The following is a 19901-nucleotide window of genomic DNA, read 5'->3' as shown; positions in this document are numbered from 1 at the left end:
CTCCCGGTTGAACTTCTTTTTAGGGTATATGGGGCCGGCCATCCCCCCGTGTGGTGCGGGTACCTTTTTCCCGACGTAGTTTGTGTCTTCCGTGGTTGTCATAAGGAAGGTGCGGTGCGCGTGTTCGGCTTTCCCCGCGAGGTGGATCCACCCGTGTAACGTTTCTGGGTCGTCGCGGTAGAGGGCCCATTGGAGAACGTCGCGGTTGAGCCCCTTTTTGAAGATTTCCAGCAGGGTGGTCTCAGACCAGTCGCAGACCTTTCCCGCGAGGGCTTTGAACTCCAGGGCGTAGTCAGGGACCGTGCGTGCGCCCTGTTTAAGTCTCTGGAGTGCGCTTTTCGCCCGTACTTTGGCTAGGGGGTCTTCGAAATAGTTTTTCATCTCGTTGATGAAAGCAGGGAAGGTGGCGAGGGCGGGGGAGCTGGACTCGTACAGTTGGACGTACCAGTCCGCCGCCCTGTCTTGGAGTTTGATTGCCACGGCGCCGATCTTGTCGGCCTCGGAGTCATAGGAGTGTCCGTGCCTCCCCATGAACTCCCTAGCGTTGGTGACGAAAAACGAGAGTTTTGAGGGGGTCCCATCGAAGAAGATGGGGAAGTCCTTTGGGGCCCGGGCGTTTTGCGCGGCCCCGCCTCTCGCTTCCCGGGATGTGGTGTCGGCCGCCTGTGCCGTCTGCTGGCTTTCCGCTGGCTCGTGTGGGTTCGGTGCTTCGCTCGGGGTGTGGGCTTGTGCGGGGACGTCATTGGGTGGCGCGGGGGGCATAAGCGCCTGGAGCATGGTCCGGAGTTCCGTCAGCTGAGCCCGCATGGCCGCGAGTTCAGCTCGTGCCTCCTCGTCCACAGCCCGCACCGCCGCTGGGGCCGGTTCCGTTGGCGCGTCCTCGGGGGGGGGGGGTTCATCGTCCCTCCGCCGCGGGTCCGCTTCCTCCTCCGTCTGATGGGTGTCTCCGTCGTCCTCCTCCGTGTCGAGCACCGTGGGGCTGTCGCTCCACGCCCGTTGCTGGGGTGCGATGTGGGGCGCGGGGTCCTCCGCTGGTTTCGGAAGTCGTGCTGCTCCCTCCCGCGGTCGGGTTGCCTCCGTCGCCATCTCCCCTTGGGGTTGGAGCTGAGGCTCGGGTCGGGTGGGGCGGGCGTCCATGGCTCCGGGAGTCCGCGGTGCCTCTGGCCTCGGTCGGTCCTCCTCTGTCTCTTGCCGCGCGGCTCGCCCTCCTTGCCCGCGCCGTTCCGGCCTCATCTTGCTGGTCTTCTCGCCGTCTACTCCTCCCGCGGCTCGTTGTCGTCCGGTGGGGCTCGGCGAGGCTGAGTTTATGACTCTCAGCTTTATGTCATGCGCTGCCTACTTCTGAATAACGTTCAGACACTGGGTTGCAAAGCAGGCTCTGGTTTATTTCAGGATAGGTACAACGTTGTTAGAAAAAGCTGAGAGTGACAGGAGCGCGCCGGTGCGGGGTTTAAATACCCCGCGCCGGTCAGCGCCCCCTCGCTCTCGGTCACGTCACCCCCCTTTGTCCCATGCGGTGCCCTGCCATTGGTTGAGGGTTTCTAGGATCGCCCATCCTCAGGTTTTCATTCTTCTGCTGATTGCTTTCAGCTGGGCGATCCCCGTGGTATTGCTGCTGATGGCTTGGGTGGCTCCGTGATCCGTTTATCTATTGTTTGTTAGCCGTTAGTCGTTGTGGGTTGATGGCTACTTAACTTGTACCCCTTCACCTATTTCCTTGTCATTGTCATGAGTGCCATTGCGCTGATTACTTTAGCTCAACGGCACTCATGACAATTATAAGGACTTTCCTTAACTGTAAGGGCTTATCCATATATCTTTCTTGAGCTATGCCAAGGCCTACTTATAATTTATAATTTATTCATATAACTTCTCTGTGATGGCCACCACACTTTGGAACTCCTTACTTCCCAGAGGTCTGTATAACTCTCCCCCTTGTCATTTTTAGGAGATCTTTAAATACAATTTTATTTCATGAGGCTTTCAACCATAGCTACTGTAAGTTTCATTGGTGTCTATCTTAGGAAAAGATTGATTTGTTATAGTTGATTTATTGTTAATGTTATTTTTATAATTTTGATTTATTTTATTGTTGAGTTTCTCATTTTAACTTGTCATAACTTGCTCAGTGTCTTCTGAGTTGGGCGGGCTATAAAAGGTGCAAAATCAAGCAAGCAAGTAAGCAAACTGCCGAGGTGATCTGGTTGGTTGGTTGGTAGGTAAGTAGATAGATAGACAGACAGATCGATCTGGCTTCAGTCTGCTCTGCCGCAGGATTTAAGTGATCTGGCAGGAGAGTGGTGTTTTCCATGGAAAACTGGAACAAGCTGTCAAGTGCAAATATTCTGATTTTCATGGAGGATGAGCTTGAGAGAGGACAATGACCTGTAGGACTCCAATTGGCCAGCTATAGGACTGCCCCCTTCCATCTAGCCCCAGGCTTTTTTTGTTGTTAATAAATTTTATTAAGTTTCAAGAGAAGGATAAAAACTACAAAAAAACCAAAAAAAACTACAAAGAAGGAAAAAACTAAAAAAGTGTGAAAACACAAGAGAATTTTTTTTTCAGATTTACAAAAAGATGTCAGAAATTCTCCTTACTGTTTCTGTAGTGGTTATAGGTTTTACAGGGATGGGTTGCTAGCCCGTCGCCTAACCCTCCTCCTTTCTCATCCGGGCTTGGGACTGGCAAGGGCATCAGCAAATATTAACAAGAGGCTTGACGTCTTCCAACAGAGATGCCTCCGCCGAATTCTAAAGATCCGATATTTTGATCACATCACTAACGAGGTGCTTCGAAGCTCATGTAAACTTCATAACATCATCACACGTAGAAGACTTCAACTGGCTGGTCACATCTTCCACATGGAGAACAACCGGATCCCTAAAGTGGCAATGAGTTGGACTCCTCCTGATGATAAATGACAACAAGGACTCCCTCGAATAACATGGTGAAGAACACTGAACAAGACCTGAAGGCATTGCATATCACATGGAAGGACGCCGAAATACTCGCCCAAGACCAAAAGAGCTGGAGAACCCTTACTGCCCGATATGCCACGTAGCGTAGACCAGGGGGGAAAGAGAGAGAGAGATTACAAAAAGATGTGGCTTCTGACTTTTAACAGCAAGGGTATACAAAAATTTCCATTATCAATCTCTTACTCTATATTAAACCGAAACACCAAATTATTTCTATAAGTCATTCCACATTGCCACATAATAAAAATCACTCAGTACAGTTACTCCTCCCCCTTATATTAAAATAAAGGAAAAAAATCATATAAACCTCTTAAACATCTTTCTCCCCTCCAAAAGATAACACCTATTTAATTATTCCCTTCCTACCACTATTCTGTACATTTTGGTCTACTATAATAATCAAATTAAAAAGCACATAGGTTGTCTGCTATTATACTTGATAATACAACAGTTTTAGTAATTTTAATCTTAATAAACTCAAAAAACAAGAACAATTCAAAACAGTAACCAAATCTTTAAAAGCAAATAACATCAATCAAATCCTTAAAGCAAACCAGATAAATATTCTTTAACCCTAATACAACAGTTTTAATAATCTTAATCTTAATAAACCCAAAAAAACAGAGACAGTTCAAAGCAATAAATCCAAATCTTTAAAAGCAAATAGCATCAATCAAATCCTTAAAGCAAACCAGATGAACATTCTTCAACCCTTATCCCACTTCAAAATAAACCAGAGCATTTACATATCCCCACAATGTGCACAGAGCTTTTCTCTTGAAAGAATCAAACAGCCCAACTGATCCCCTCAAAGATTCCAGCTTCTTTACATGGCATTCCACCAGGAGATCAATTTCACTTGTGGCTTGCAGATCTCCCTCTCCCTTAAATTTCTCCAACTCCACTATCCAATCTTGATCCAGCATCTCAATAAAAATCCCAATGTCACTCTTAAAGGAAACATTTATCTCACTGTTGAATTCCTCAGTTTTATCCACCACGTTCCCAACCTGATGGCACATTTCAGATCTGATACTTTCCACAATATTCTGAATATCTTGCATAAGAGCTTGACAGAAGTCAGAAGAAATCTGTTTAAAATCTTTATGGAAGTCAGAAAGAATCTGTTTAAAATCCTTGATGTCTCACGCAGTAGATTATGGCGCCCCCTAGGAGCTTAACCAGCAAAAGTCAAAGCTATGGAAAAGTTCCCAAGTGTGGTTTACACAAAGTGAAAGTGAGATAGGTAGACAGTTCCCAAGGGAAAACGAAAACAGAAAGCTGAAGGTTCAAATCAGCCGATTCAACACGTAGGAAAATGTTAATATCTTCAAATTTAATACAAAAATAATAACAGAAAGACAATTGTTTACTCTCAGTCTTCTTTTATGTTTGGAAGGGAAATGGAATCCAAAACTATAAAAAAAAAAATTTTTAAAGTAATCCCAAAAATAACGATAAGCACCAAGAGAACCAGCTTTTCCTCGCTGTAGAAAGGCTCTCTTGGGGTACATATACTTTATAGATAGATATAGATATAGATATATAATATATATATATATATATACACACACACACACATACTTAAAAATAATTGGTGATTTAGAAATGGGGTGGCTGGTCTTAGTCTCTCTTTAAGGCTACAGCACGACTTGGAAAGTGATGAAGTCTCCACCTCCCAGCTAGCTCTTACCAGTCGAACACAAATGCTGTTTGTGATCTTCTGGCTACAAGCAACCGTCCAAAGGACAGATGGGATGATTCCAGGTGTTCTCCTTGATCTGGAGAACATTTTGGGGCTTTAGGAGAACCTGCCTGAGCCCAAAAAAAGTTACCATGTTGTCAGCTCAGCCCACTGAGCTTGCAGGCACAGCCGTTCAGTCTGCTATTCCCCACCGGAAGCCCCATCCAGCCTCAGGCTTCTGTGCCTTCTGTGGTTGCTAGAGAGAACAGATCCTCACCCAGCAGTCAAAGTACAAAGCAAGCACTGTGTGGAGAACCTACCCTGCCTTTCTTTGTCCCTTTAAACTGAAGGCTCTGCTGCCAGAACTAAGGTCAAAGACATAAGGAGAGCCCCAAGCCTTTCCTTCACCCCTTGAAATTCAGCATTTACATCAGGGGCACCGAGTTTAAAGGGAGATTCCCAGAAAATTGCTTCTTCTGGGATGAAAAAAAGCAAGATGCAAGTCCTCCAAGCACTGCTTCTTTTCAGCCCACGAAACACAGTAGCTGCACAGAAAACAGTGCACGTTACTTTCTGTCCAGGCCACAACTTTACTGGTCTCCCTGTAGAGGCATGGTAAAAGGACAGCAGTTTGGAAAGGGGCATCCTGTCAAGCCTCTTTACTGATTTCCATTTCTGAATTTGAGGTATCAGTAAGTTATGTTCCAAGGAGCTTTCTATATATACTGGTTAAAGGTATCCAGAATCTTTGAGACAGGATGACTTTTAGCTGGTTATAACTAGGACTAATCTATTTCAAATGTCTACACCAAACTTGAGTCCAGCTTTCCATAAGTTGCTAGATGAAAATTCCCTGTGTCATGTAGCACCTCTACATGAGGAGCAATGTGTCATCGGCATGCCTACTTTAGAATCAAGGCTCATCTTGGCTCGATTTAGAGCCCTTTAACATTTATTATTTTTATTTTTATTTATTATTTAAATTTATATCACCGCCCATCTCCCCCAACAGGGGATTTATTCCAGCTAATTTCATGTAATGTCATCCTAGCATATTGGATCTTGATGCCATATGCATCCAATTATGCAACTCCATAGTTACTACTGTGTCATAACTTTCTCTCCAATAAATACTGAATAAATACCGAATAAAGAATAAATACTGCTGCAAAACCCTAGTTCAAGATTTCGACTGCAGATCATAATTTTTTTTAAATTTGCTCTCTGCTTCCTAAGAGACCTATGAGTTCCAGTGCAGTTTTAAAATAGAACAAGTTTCTCCCAAAACAGGGGAAAATCTACTTTTGCTTTGCACTTACGTTAACAACTGCTGAGTTGAATAATTACTATACTGCGCTATTCCTGATCTCTCTCAAATTTGTTTAATGATCTACCTGTTGAAGATTTTGTGAAGAATTGTGACATTTTACTAGGTTTTAAGAAAAATAATAGTATTGACGTCCTGTAAGTTTTGTACTATGGATTAAAATTTCACCTATAAGTATTTGAATGGGCATACATTTGTTTATTTATTACATTTAGCTTGACTGCTCAGAAAAATACTCTTGGGTAGAGCAGTCTGGTCCTTTTGGGCTTCTAGGTCTTTAAACCATTGTTTAAACACACTAAGTGCATGCTGATAACCCATCATTAGGAACACCTCCCTGGAAAAGCTGCAATGTTGGAGTTTCTGTGAAATTGTCCTGGTCTGTACTGATACTTACCTGTCCTCAATGAGAAAAGAACTCTAGCTGTGGGGGGAAAAAAGCCATAACTTCAACCAGTAGGTCCATGCACCCATTTCAACTTCAGTCAGCTCTGCTTCCTTCCTAATATTATGTTTGGAACGCAAGGGGCTACCTGGAATATAGCCCTTAGAAATTTAGATTGGACTCTTTTCAATAAAGGAAGTGTAAAGTCCAGCTGGGCACCAAACAGCAGTTGCACACAAGCCTTAGCTGAATGTAGCTTCTGTGCTGCTGGGATATATTGTGCTCCTCTGCTAAAATGAAAGGACTGAATTGCAGCCACTGTGTTTTCGGCATTTTCCTTAATTTTGGTATGCCCTGCGTTTGGTAGAACTGTGGAAAACCATGCCCAGATATTTGAAGGAATTCACTTGTTCTGCCATTTAACCTCCAGGCACATAATTTGGGTCTCTTTGCAAAGATCTGGATCTTAGTTTTGGTATAGTTGATCTCCTCTGAGCAATAATCAGCTAGGGCATTCAGAGTTGTTGAAGTCCAATTAAAGTTTGTGAAAGAAGTACAACATCAGCTGCATACAACAAGGTTGCAATATGTCTGATAGCTAGATTTGGGGGATGATGTTCTAGTTGATTTATTTTGGCCACAACCAGATTTATGTACAAATTAAACAGCAGGGGAGCTGAAGTGCATTCCTGTCTCACTCTTCTGTAAGTTGGAATCTCATTAGTGTGGTGGCCTTGCATCGAACTTTGATTCTTATAGAGATTATGCATTAACAATGTCTGGAAGTTTATCAGGCTTTAGCTGATTTATAAGGGTCTTTATTTCAGCACTTGAGACTGGGATTCAGTTGGGTGACAAGTTAACACTGAGATTTAAATCAAGTTTAGGAGAATCTTCCTGTGCATGTAATGCTCTAAAGTGGTCCTCCCACAAAGATGTCAGTAAAATGGGGAAAGTGAAAAGGGCCTAACAAGTGGGTGGCACCAGAATAAAATAGGATGTCTGCTATCAAGTGCTGCCAGGAAGCCCTAGTAATTTCTCTTTGTTTTGTAATACGTATTTGTATTGTTTTTTCTGCAACATAAAGTCCTGGGTAGAGTGCTGAGCTGGGTTCTCTTTATTTAATTTGAATTTCCTATCAGTTTACTCTTGGCCACGAAACATCCCATGTCAAACCAGGGATGAGAAGGATGAGGCCTTCTCTCTTCCCCAGTATCTGAGTGGAGAGTTCTGGCTGGAGTAGCTGAATCAATCTGGTACTAAATGTCTGTAGGAGGAAGTTCCCAAACCTCTCTTTGACCATAGTAGAATGAAAGAAGCAGCTAAGATATTCACTTACTGAGCTGCTGAGTCCATTTGGCATCCTTTATTGATATATGCAGGGATAATAAAATGTGGAAAAATGCGGCAGGTTCTGGATCTCTTGCCTAGGCCAGCTGTGAGTTACTTGAAGGGTGGCCTGCCAGCAGGGGACAGAACCAGGGCACACAGGTATCTGAGAGTTAGAGAGGGAGCCCCAGGAATGTGGCCATGCAGGGTCTTGGGCAGTTGGATGTCAATTTGTGTGGACCTCTTGTGATACCAGTGTTCTGTGTGCAAGAGCTTGGCTACATCCTCCAGCTGCAGGGTGTGTGTGTGTTGGACTAACACAGTGCCTGGGTTTGGGCAGCTCCTTGAGCGAAATGTAGGGGAAATAAGGATGGTCTGGTCCATGATGAGCGTGTAGGCTGGGGAGGGGCAGGGGTGGAGATAGTTCCAGGGGCTGGTAAGAGAAGTTTCAGGTACTACTCCCACCATCTTTATTAATTTATTTGGCTGCCCATCTCACACAGGTGACTCTAGGTGGCATACAAAGATTAAAAGTACAAACATCTCAACATAGAACCCCTGGCACCCAAGGTAAAACAATTACTCTACTCATACACACACACACACACACACACACACACACACACAAACCATCAAGAGCAGCATTGCTCAGCTAACCTTCTGGCCCAAATGTTTGAGGAAACTGCCAGGTCTTCAGTGCCTTATCAAAAGGCCAACTGGGTCAGGGTTATCTGAATCTTCAGGGAGAGGCTGTTCCATAGGGCAGGCACTGCCACTGAGAAAGGATGATTCCTGGGTCCAACAAGGTGATGTTGTTTGATAGAAGGGACCAAGAGCATGCCCTCTTTGCTAGATCTGGTGCTGTGAGCAGAAACAGTGGGAGAAAGACAGCCCTGCAAATAGCCTTGAATCACACCTGGAAGTCTACTGGGATCCAGTGCAGCTCACAGAGCAGTGGTGTTACATGGGCATAAAGAGAAACACCACAAACTGCCTGCACTGCTGGACATGGCTGTAACTTCTGAGTGCTCTGCAAGGACAGTCCTAGGTAGAGCATGTTACAGTAATCCAAACAGGAGGTGACTAAGGCCTGAGTACCATGAGCAATGCCTCCCAGTTCAGAAATAGGCACAATTGGTACCCAAGACCAACCTGTGCAAAGGCCTCCCGGCCATGGCCGCCACCTACTCTTCAAGCAGGAACCATAAGTCCAGAAAGACCCCCAAATTATACATCAACTCTGATTGGGAAGTACACCCCATGCAGAGCTGAAGACGGAATTGGGGGGCCTTAAAACCTACAGCCACTAGGTTTTGCTAGGATTGAGCCAAAGCCTCTTCTTCCTTATCCAGACCCTCACAGCCTCCAGGCACTGGGAAAAGACTTGATAGCATCACGTGGTTGGCTTAGAGCAGAGGTGTACAATACTGCACCATACTGAGTTGGAGGTGCCAGAGGGTGATAGATAACACTGAGAATTTGACTGTGATGTGCGGTATGTGGGCTGTAGCTGAGAGAGAATAACAGAGAAAGGTAGGGAGCTCAGTCTTATGTGCCAGAAGAGGTCTAGTTATGTGCTCAGCTCTTCAATTTCAGCCCAGCCAAATATTGGAGACAGACCGAAATATATATAGATTGCTATGACACTAGCACGATCTAGTGTTTTACAATTGCTGTCTTGAACGAAAGGGAAGCATGGGAAAACGTCTCATACTGTAATGAACAGGAAATATTGAAACTGTGGTTCATTTTTTTCCGTACTGCCCATTTGTAGGGATATAGAGGCTTACCCTGTAGGTTCTTCAGCTCCAAGATTGCTGCATCAATCTTATGAGACCAAGGGAGAATTTTGATTGGGTGACAGGATTATATGACCCTTTCAGCCAAACTGGGCTGATTTCATTGCAGCAACAGTGGAGGCAAGAGGTTTTTGGTGGGGAAAATATTTGGTTGTTTTTTTTTGTGGTATATTGTGCCAAGTTTAGTAGTTGCTTTGATATCCTGATTCACGGCATGATCCTAACTTGTGCTAGAATTGCTTCACCCAGTGCACTTTAGCACACAGAAAATGTGCTTACCAAATCATCTGAAGCATAAAAAGTTGTAGTTTTAGTTTGGATTTTTTTTTCTTTGCAATCTGTACTGCTCTCATAATGGGGATCATATATCATATTTATCTGAAACAAAGATGCCCCTGAATTTAAGATAACGTTCCCTCAAGTATTAAAGGAATACTTGAATAAACAGAAGGAGGTCTTTGAATAAACTGGGAAGTGATTTCAGTGAGATAGAAGGAAGCATCAATGCAAAACATTTGTATACTGATAGCGAAGTATGTTTGTAGTTACTTACGTTACATCAAATGCTAACAGAAGTAATATTCTAAGATGTTTATTGTCATCAATTACTCTGATACTCTTTGAACATTGGGACCCTTCCTGTCCCCTTTGCCTTTCCCCTCCAATTGTGATGGTTGGAAATTGGTAGTAAATAGCAAGGGCTCTTCAGTATCCTTGGGTTGATAACAGTTTCTGAATCCATTGGGGTTTACTATCCATTTAATTAACTGAGCACAATAACAAATGTGAAGTTGGTTGTAAGGTTTGAAAACACAGATACGTGTTTACTTGCATGATGGGTTGACATTACACAATAAATGACAGTTGCCTAGTATGTTCAGCCCAGTGCTTATCCAGCACTGATCTCCCAATGAGATCCCTACACAAAGGATGTCCTCCAGTCTTTTAAAAGCCTCTAAATGGTCAGATGATCCTTTAGGAAGACTCTGGGCAATGGGTTAGGGAGCTGCAGGGAGAAGAGAGAAAGGGATATGAAATGCCTCTGCCCAGTTTTCCCCATATTTTCACCCCGTTGAAAGTCCTTATCCTGTACAGCAGGATTTTCTTGGGGACTTCAGGGTGGCGGGGGGAGACCAGGGGATTCCCCTTCTGAACATCTGTGCACTTGCAAAGTGCTGAATGCAGGGCTTAAGGGGGAGAGGATATACTATTGTGTCTCAGGCTATCAACTCTATTTGGTAGAAGAAAAGAAACGGAGGCTGATTTATAAATCATGCAGTGAGAATTATCCAGCAGGTTTCATTATAGCCAATTATGTGTAAGCTTATGCAATAAACCAGCGCATGTTGTTTCAGAGACAGAAGGCGTATGGAGTTCCAGGCCTGCTGACAGGAAAGCTAAATTTGGGAAGGGTATATAACCCCACCCCTCACAAGCTTGCATCAAATGTTCCTGTCTTGTCAGTCCCAACTTTCCCATTTTGAGTGAGAAAACCTGACGGAAGCTTCTGCTGCTTTCATTTGAACATCAGATGCTTCCCATCTCTCAGAAACAACCCATCTGTTTTTTTCTGCATATGTTTCCTAGCTGTGATGAGTATATGAGAAATCAACTCCCTCTCACTACAACATCTTATCAGTATAAATCAAAAGACGTAGCAAGGGTTTTAATTGGATGCTATGTATCCCCAAGCTCCTTTCTTAAACATTTTCTCTCATGAGGCTTTTCTTTTTCTTGTTTAGCTGATCTAACACCAATCTGTTAAGCCTAATTCGGGGGAAAAGGTGGTTCTTAACAGTTAATTTTATGTTCTTTATGTGTAAAATGTTAATATTATGAACGTATTATGATCATCCGCAACAATGTTGCAGCCATGAAGCTTTCAAACGAGCTGCAAAATCTCCTTTGGGGGATTAGCAGAGCCCTGATGGTGTAGAAGTTTAGTATTTGAATCACGACTTTCACATACCAGCAAGGAAGTTTTCTCATCATAATGCCATTGAAATAGTGCTTCTTCTGGGCTTTTGTTCTTAGCTGCAGTACTACTTGGGAGCCAAGAGACACATTTGTTTCCAAAGCACTCATACATCCATTGCTTCAGCGGTGCTGAAAATTGAGAATTGATCTTACCAGTTGAACTGGCTAATTAATATTGAAGGACATCTGTCTTACCCTTTTATTCCTCTTTCTTGCCCCAATTCCTTACATGTGGTTTTAGCATTAATAACACTTAGTGCTAATGCTTATCAATAATTCAAAACCATCCCAATAGAAATGTCAAGGTAAGTTCAATTATCCTAGATTTTTAACCCCTGCTCTTCTTCCCCCATCCCCCAAGATGATTGACTTTTAGTACTACTTTTTGTTCCAATCTTGGTATTTTCAAAAGCTGCAGGCACTTTTAGATTAAAGGATAGTATAGAAATTTGTGAATATCAAATATTGTATATAACAAAGTCTGACAGTTTTAGATGCCACACCTTGAACCACAGTTCTCATAGTCTTCAGTAAGGTTGTACAATGTTTCATGTTGTCAGAAGAGACTTCAAACATCTGTTATCTGTTAGGGAGATAGAGAATATCTTGATTTGTTCTAGTTACCAGCTTTAGACCTTCTTTTGCTGTCAATAACTACCTTCAAGTACTCCAAAGGGGCAAAAAGCTAGAAGCTAAAAGGTTGTAGCCCAAATGACATTTTTTAGGTTAAAGCATCACATTATAGCCTACTATAATGGTAAAAGTTACTTAATTTTGGCTCAATATGTCATGCAAACCCAGTCATTGTAAACCATGTTTTATGGCTTAGTACTTGAGTGGGTTTCCCATGGACCCTGTGGCTTCTGTTTCACTAAGTTTGGCTCAAGGCTTTTTTTTTTCAAGCTGATGAAAAAATGTGCTTATGCATGTTGGTAAAATACCACTGATAAAGAATCAAGAGGCAATTGCCTGTATGGTTGATTCAAGATTTATTTATTTTTACATATTTAGTCAATACCTAGTGCTGTTTTTATCATCTAAAGGCAATGGAAGATAGTTTAACAAAAAAACTGTTCTGGTGGACAGTGCTCTGTATAAAATTTGGAAATAATTATAAAAAGCTTTAGAAAGCTCCCACAAATCTCAGGTCTACTTGAGAAAGAAAACTAGACGTTCTGAATTCAAAATGCATATTATTAAACAACCATCCCTAAGACATGCATCTCTGTGCATATACATAACTCACGGTAAGAGTTCATATTCTTGCAAATGCTGGGCATTCAAAGAGAAGAAAGAATAAATCAGTGGAATATTTTCTTCTCCCCAGCTTTTTAACATCAACAGGTCTTGACTAGGACCAAGGGTAAAATAATACCAAATTTAATTAAAAGGTGAAAAATCTCTTCCTAATGAATTCACCTTATCAGATGTTATATGTCCTCACTGTGTATTGCACAATGCCTTGGGCACAGTTGGACAGTCTTATTGTATACAAAAGTTATATTTCAGATCCATGGTGAGTTTTATAGGTTATCCCTTCTCTTTTATGAGGTTCCATTAAAAGGAATACTTTAGACCATTTATTATCTAGCATTAAAGCAAAAGGTTTTTAACTCTGTGAGACAACTCTGGACTTTATTCTTATTTCATTTAACAGTTTTGTGAGCAGTACTGAACATACCGGCATGGCACAGGCATCAGCAGTTTTCTTTTCTCTTTCACATTCTCTCTCTCTGCATTATTTTTGTGGCCTGATTACAAAAACCTTAGCAGAATTAAAAAGGGGTTGCTGTGCTTAAAATGACCAGCTAACTTCATGGTGATTGGGTTACAGCTGTAGAGGGCCCTGAAGGAAACAGATCATCTAGACCTTTTTGGAGACAGCAATGATCACACTTGTGAAGAGGCAGAAACAGAGTGGGGCAAGTGAAACCATTCTGGTTCTTCTTGATCTCTCAGAAAATTGCAGTATCATTTAACATGCTATCCTTCTGACCTGACTGCAGAAAGTGAGAGGCACAGTATTACGGTAGTTCTCCTCTTTTCTCTGGCTGGTTCCAGTTGGTGTTGATAGGGGAAGAATAGTTGAACCCAGTGCCCCTGATCTTTGAGGTGTCTTAGGACTTAATACTCTAACCCCCCACCCCACCCAACATATACAGTACATGAGACTGCTGGGTCAGGTCATCCATCAGTGTGCTAATGATGTTTAGTTATATATGTCCCCAGGCTGGCCAAGCAATGCCATTGAAGTCATGTCCCAGTAGCTAAAAGCTATGAAGGTTTGGATAGGGAGGAATAAACTCAGACTCAGACCTAGGAAGACTGAGTGACTGTGGGTGTTTCAGCCTCTTAGTGATGGTAACCTTTCATCTTTGGCCCTGAAGGGGGTTACATTACCCTGTTTGGATCTAGTGTGCAATCTGGGGGTCCTCCTGGACTCACAGCACCTGCTCAAACAGCAAGTGGCAGCTGTGGTCAGGCAAGCTTTTTGAACAAGTTCATTTTGTACACCAGTTGTGCCCTTTCCTGGACTTCGAGGCCCTTCTTATGGTCACTCATCCCCCTAGTCACTTTGCAAATTGACTATTTCAGTGCACTGTACATGGAGTTGCCTTTAAAAACCATCCAGAAGCTACTTGAGAATGCAGTAGCATGACCAGAATGCAGTAGCATGACCAGCAATAAAGGACTATGCCATGTTCATGTAACACCCAGACTCTGTGAGTTGCACTGGTTACCATTTGGCTTCTAGGTGAATTCAAGGTGCTGACGTCACCTTTAAAGCCCTACATGGCACAGCGCCTAGTTATTTGGGAATGACCTGTCTCCCATGATTTCTGTTTGTCTGGTAAGATTCAGCAGAATTGACTCTCTCCTTGTTCAGTCGATCCAGCAACGTAATCCAATAGGACCCAGGAGGCAGTCCTTCTGTGTCGCAGCACTTGCCCTCTGGAACAGCATCCCTGCAGAGATTTTTTTATCCCACCTTTATTATTTTTACAAATAACTCAAGGCGGCAAACATACCTGGTACTCCTTCCTCCTCCTGTTTTCCCCACAACAACAACCCGGTGAGGTGAGTTGGGCTGAGAGAGAGTGACTGGCCCAAAGTCACCCAGCCGGCTTTCATGCCTCAGGCGGGACTAGAACTCTCAGTCTTCTGGTTTCTAGCCCATTGCCTTAGCCACCATACTGGCCTTTAAAAGAGCATTAAAAACATGGCTCTTTCGCCAGGCCTAGGGTTAGGTGACTGGGAGACCCTTTTGTCTGTTTTATCTGTATGGGTAGAGGAGAGTTGGTTGTTATTCCCTCCACATGACACTATCTTTGGGGTTTTATTTTGGTTTTTACTGTTTTATGTGTTAAGCCATTCAGAATAATTGTTGAGCAGCCTAGAAATTTGAGAAATGAATGAATGAATGAATAAATTTTATACAGAGATGGAATTTCCTTTAGGTATAGTCTGACATCTCTAGCTAATGAGAAGTCCACCCAGGAATTCCAGGGCTCTTGGCTAGACTGAAACGTTGAAACATCCTCACAGAAGAAAGCAACAGTGAACTAATTCCATAATATGCCAGGAGTCAAGCTCAGCTTCATGGCTTTTTTATGTTTATGTGTTTCTCCTACATCTGGGCTGATTCAGTGTCTCTTATTCCCCATTTTCTGTTACATCATAAAGCCACAGATACCCAATTTTTAACTAACTTGGTTTCTCTGAGCACTGTATCTGTTGTTCTTTTTCCACTAACAGTTGCTGACATTTTCCCCATCCAGATGCTGTCAGGGCCAGAACTGCTTTAGAGATGAAACTTCACTTGACACTTTCCAGTCATTTATTGGGTTTTCTGTTTAATGTTTATATATTACCAAGAGTGCAGTTGCTATGTGATACAATCTCTATCTAGAAGTCTGTAGTATGATGTAACATTTGGTGTGTTTAGGTTGCATTGACATACTGTTTGGTGAATTATGCAGTTGGATCCCTTGCCCATTATGGAAGGAGAGAAATGAAACCCAATATTCAGAAATCTCTGTATATTGTGCATCAAATATTCAGTTACACATTGCAAGCATCCTTTAAAAAAACCCCTTGAAATCTGACAGATAGACATGGAGGTAAAGCAACCAGTGGCCTTTGTTGCAGTCTTTGAAAGGCTTTTTCTTTTCACGTTGTTTTAATTCCTCTCTTGGTGCAGGGCTGCCACAGAAGGTCTTTCTCTTAGCTTAATGGAACGGCTGATTCAGAAATACGGGGACCGTGTTGTGAAGATGCTCACTGTGCAATACCGAATGCACCAAGCCATAATGCAGTGGGCTTCAACTGAGATGTACAATGGTCGCCTCTCAGCTCACTGCTCTGTCGCACAACATTTATTGAAGTAAGTGATCCGTGGCTTACTTGCCTTTTTTTCTCCCAGATGGTAGATTGATGCTGTCTTTTAATATTTATAGCTAATGCAGATTTCCCTTCTCCCGACTGCAGTAAATCTTTTCTTCTAGCTCCGTTCTAGCAAATAGCCTTTTGCCCCCTTTCAACTAGCAAAGGCTACAGTATGCAAGTTTTGTTAAACAGCTGGATACATGTTGTAGGCTTGAAAATGTTGTCACTGTTGGCCCAGCAGCTATCATGCTGTTAGTAGACTTACTAATGCTAATCATTTTCCCAGCAAATTCCAACTTTAATCGGAGGTTGGAAGAGAACGTTAGCTCCCTGTTTCTCTGCCTCAGCTTGACTCTTGCTTCTCTCCTTCTCTGGAGATTTCCTTGGGGTCTCTCAAAATAAACGAAATGTCTTCTACCTAGAAAGGGAAGGGAGTGGAATATCTCCCTGCTTATATGAGAAGTGGCTGTTGGGTGACTTTCAGTAAACACAGGGGAGTTTGCCTGCCTATTCATTACCGTCATATTCCTGACTTTTTAAAAAAAATTTAATGTCAGGAGGATGTTGTGCATACTCTGCTTTTAGTGAAAAATGTTTTTATGTGAACTGCCACTCCACTTCTTTTCATAGGTTCTGTTTGTTCGTTCTTTTAACCTATGTCATCAATTTAAGAGGCTTGCTTATTTTACGTGTACTCTGTATTTCATTCGTTCGTTTGTTCATTCATTCAAGTCAAAGCATCACCCAGAGCACAAGAGGAAAAGCAACAGAGGCAGCAGGGTTCAGGTCTCTAGGGGTTGGGCCCTGGGCACATCGTGAAGGACAGGTCCCCGCCTTGGGACATCGCTTAGCTTCTAAAATTTAAGCATTCAGAGTTTATTTATGGTCCCAGACCAAACGCACAAAAAAAGAACAGCTATACAATTCATATAATAAAAAAAATTAAAAAGATTGCAAGAAAATCCTGAGACAGTTAACAGCCAGTGATTAAGAGCAGGAGAGAGGAACCAGGCAGCTTCCAAGAGTTACCACTATTGATAGAATTTTGCAACCTTCCTAGAGGTTTCTGAAGAGTGGTCACCCAAAGAAGGGTACTGGCCTCCTGATCACAATGGCAACGTGACCAGAAATGTTAAGTTCAGTCACCATTGGGTGTATAGTGGACATTTTACTAGCAAATATGAAACAGATTCTACCTCTCTGTCTGAAAACAGTTATGGCCTGAGTAGATAATGCCCAAATCAGGCTGGTGTAAATAGTCTCCTATGAGGGACATACAGAATATTGAAAAAATATCTAGGGACAGTCCAGAGAGGAGAGGCAAGTGTGCTATAAAAGAGGTGGGAAATATTGGCTCTGTCATTTTGTGTATCTAAATCCCAAGTCCTCTGCTGGTTAATTTTGGTTTAACCAAAATTTTCTCAAGGCCGAAAGCAGATAATGCTGGCAAAGGAGGACTGCGGTATACCAAATCATCATTAATTTGTCTTCTTAGGGTGAAGGAGAACCTATCTAGCAAGATGAGATGGACCAAGGAAGTTTTCCCCTAGGCTTGCTTCAGCCAAAACCTAAGACAACGAAATTGGGCAGCCGAGTTCCAGTCATATTGCAGTGTTAGAAATTGAACAAGGGACTTGTAATAAGATTTTTTTTTCAATTGATCAAATTGCTTTTAAGCTAAAGGACCCCTTATAGATACACAGCTGAGCACCACATAGCATCATACCCAGAATTTTAGTTTTAAATAGTTTAATAGCTGCCGGGATATCATTATTTCCTGACTGACCTGCAAATTTAGCAATTGCAAGGGATGCTTTTGGGGCTCTTGCTAGTAGCTCTCTTGCTTGAATAGACTTGCAAGTAGAAGATTGATAACAGACATCTAGATACTTAAAGATTTTAACCTGCTTGGTAAGTTTGCTGTTAATCTAATTAGGGCCTTAAAGTGTTTCCTAGAGAATACCAATACTTTTGTTTTAGAAGAATTTATTTTGAGGCATTCTCTGGAGCAGTAAAGGAATAGAGCTTTAAGGCATCTTTGAAGGCCTAATTGGGTTAGACAGTAGCACTTCACCTTCAGCATAAAGAATAGAGATGGCGTGATGGGCAAGGGAGGGAGAATGGAATTCTGGCTCAGCAAACATCTTAACAATATTGTTAATGTAAAAATTGAACAGTAATGGGGCAAGGATACAGTCTTGTTTAACACCTTTGCAGGTAGAGACAGGCTCAGTTAAGTTACCAGCAATATTGCCCTTAACTTGAGTAGTAATGCCATGATGCAATAGCACTGTCAGTTTAAGAGACAGTGTTGTAGGACCTACTTTCCTCCAGAGCTGTTCTTGTGGTATAAAGTCAAAGGCCTTCCTCAAGTCTATGAAGGCTACATAGAAGGCATCCTTAAGCTGGTGATAGTCTTTCTCAGCTAAGTGAAGTCATTTGATACATTGGTTCATGGTTGAGTGTCCACACCTGAAGCCAGTTTGCTTTAGGGCCAAATATTTTCAGAGGACATCCAGTCCAAGAGTTTCCAAAATTTAAAAATTGGAAACTGAATAAGAGAATGGAAGAGCTAGGAAACAGAGATAAACTGTGAAGCCATCTTGAGGTTTTTTTTTCAGTTATGAATTTAGCTATAATCCAAAACATGTAGCTTGTGCATGTGCGTTTTTGCTAAGAAAACCATAAAGTATATCCAATATTTAGAAAGACCAAGATTGAAAAAATTTGAGAATATGGCACTTCATTTTGTGTTGTGTTGATGTAGATAATAATCTGTTTCCTCAGTAACGGAGAGAAAATTGTGTAAATGGGGACTGGGATACAGCTCCTAAAGTACAAAAACAGGTCACAAAAGGAAGGCTTTGTTTTTTAAACAAAAATAGATAATTCATATTCAGGGAACATTTCCATCAAGATAGTGTGGAAAGGAAATTGTATCATAGATTTAAATCACCGAGAAAATAATTTCAGTACATAATATTGATGGCCATTGAAGTGAAATACTTTCTAAAGACTGTGAAAGAAATTGTCAACTATAAAAATGAATTATTGCTTTAAGAGGAGGAAGATGTTTGTAGCACAGTTAGGTCTGATGCAGCTGGTAAAAGACAGCTGCATAAATTTTTGCTGCCTTCACTGAGCTGTATGATAGTCTCTTAACCTGCAATATTTTCTCATTCCTGCTTTCTAATTACCAGGTTATAAGAAAACACAAGATGGGAGATCAAGAGACTTTGGAAACCACTCAAATCAAATTGTAAAGATGGGATTCCAAGCTGTGTTATTAAATCACACTCTGGCCCCCCCAACAGTGTGCTTGGTTTTTGCCCTAGTGTGTTCAAAGAAGCATGCACAATTGTACTTTTAATATCTACTTACTTCTTGGTATAGAGTCAAAGGCCTCCCTCAAGTCTATGAAGGCTACATAGAGGGCATCCTTAGGTTGGTTATCGTATTTCTCAGCTAAGTGAAGTAGGAAATGTATAAATAATTCCTACTGGATTCAGCAGGATGTTATGTACGTTATTCTGAAATATGTACCATCACATTCCATAGGCATATTCCCAGTGAAATTACATACAAAACTTAAAACTGGCTCAATTGCATCTTTTGTTTTTAGCTTTCCGAATAAATGGGGAAATGCATTATTTGATTTTGTTATCATTTTAGTCTTGGTGACCACAGAGTTGCTACTCAGTGAAAAATGAAAAGACCTAATCTTGTTACAAAGATTTTTACAATTGTTGTATCCCTTTCATGCTGCTTTTTGTGAGCTGCCATACCTACTTTTAATAAATCCATTTAACACAGCACTAATATAAAAATGCTACCCATTATTAAAAAGAATACTAGCCATAATAACTGTTGGCTTAATGTCCACATTTAGTTTGTGTTTCCCTTTGGGTAAAGTCACATCTTTTAGTGTAAAAAGCCCATAGGAGCCCTTGATAGTAACAGGGAGGCCAGTATCTATGTGTATTCTCCACTGATTAAATTTGAAAAGTTGTCCCTATGAAAACACCAGAAGCCT

At 42.0% G+C, this 19901-nt stretch overlaps 1 protein-coding gene across 1 annotated transcript in view; it reads left to right on the top strand.

Moving 5' to 3' along the window:
* Window positions 1-19901, top strand: part of IGHMBP2 (immunoglobulin mu DNA binding protein 2) — a 91643-nt gene that overhangs the window by 54229 nt on the left and 17513 nt on the right. Inside the window, exon 9 of the mRNA XM_063289247.1 lies at window positions 15684-15866. Coding sequence (XP_063145317.1) covers window positions 15684-15866 — 183 coding nt within the window. The remainder of the gene's footprint in view (window positions 1-15683; window positions 15867-19901) is intronic.

This window comes from Candoia aspera, chromosome 1 (assembly GCF_035149785.1).
Source record: "Candoia aspera isolate rCanAsp1 chromosome 1, rCanAsp1.hap2, whole genome shotgun sequence".
NCBI lineage: Eukaryota > Metazoa > Chordata > Lepidosauria > Squamata > Boidae > Candoia > Candoia aspera.
Note: the sequence above shows the minus strand (reverse complement) of the source record. Positions and strands in the feature narration are given on the sequence as shown.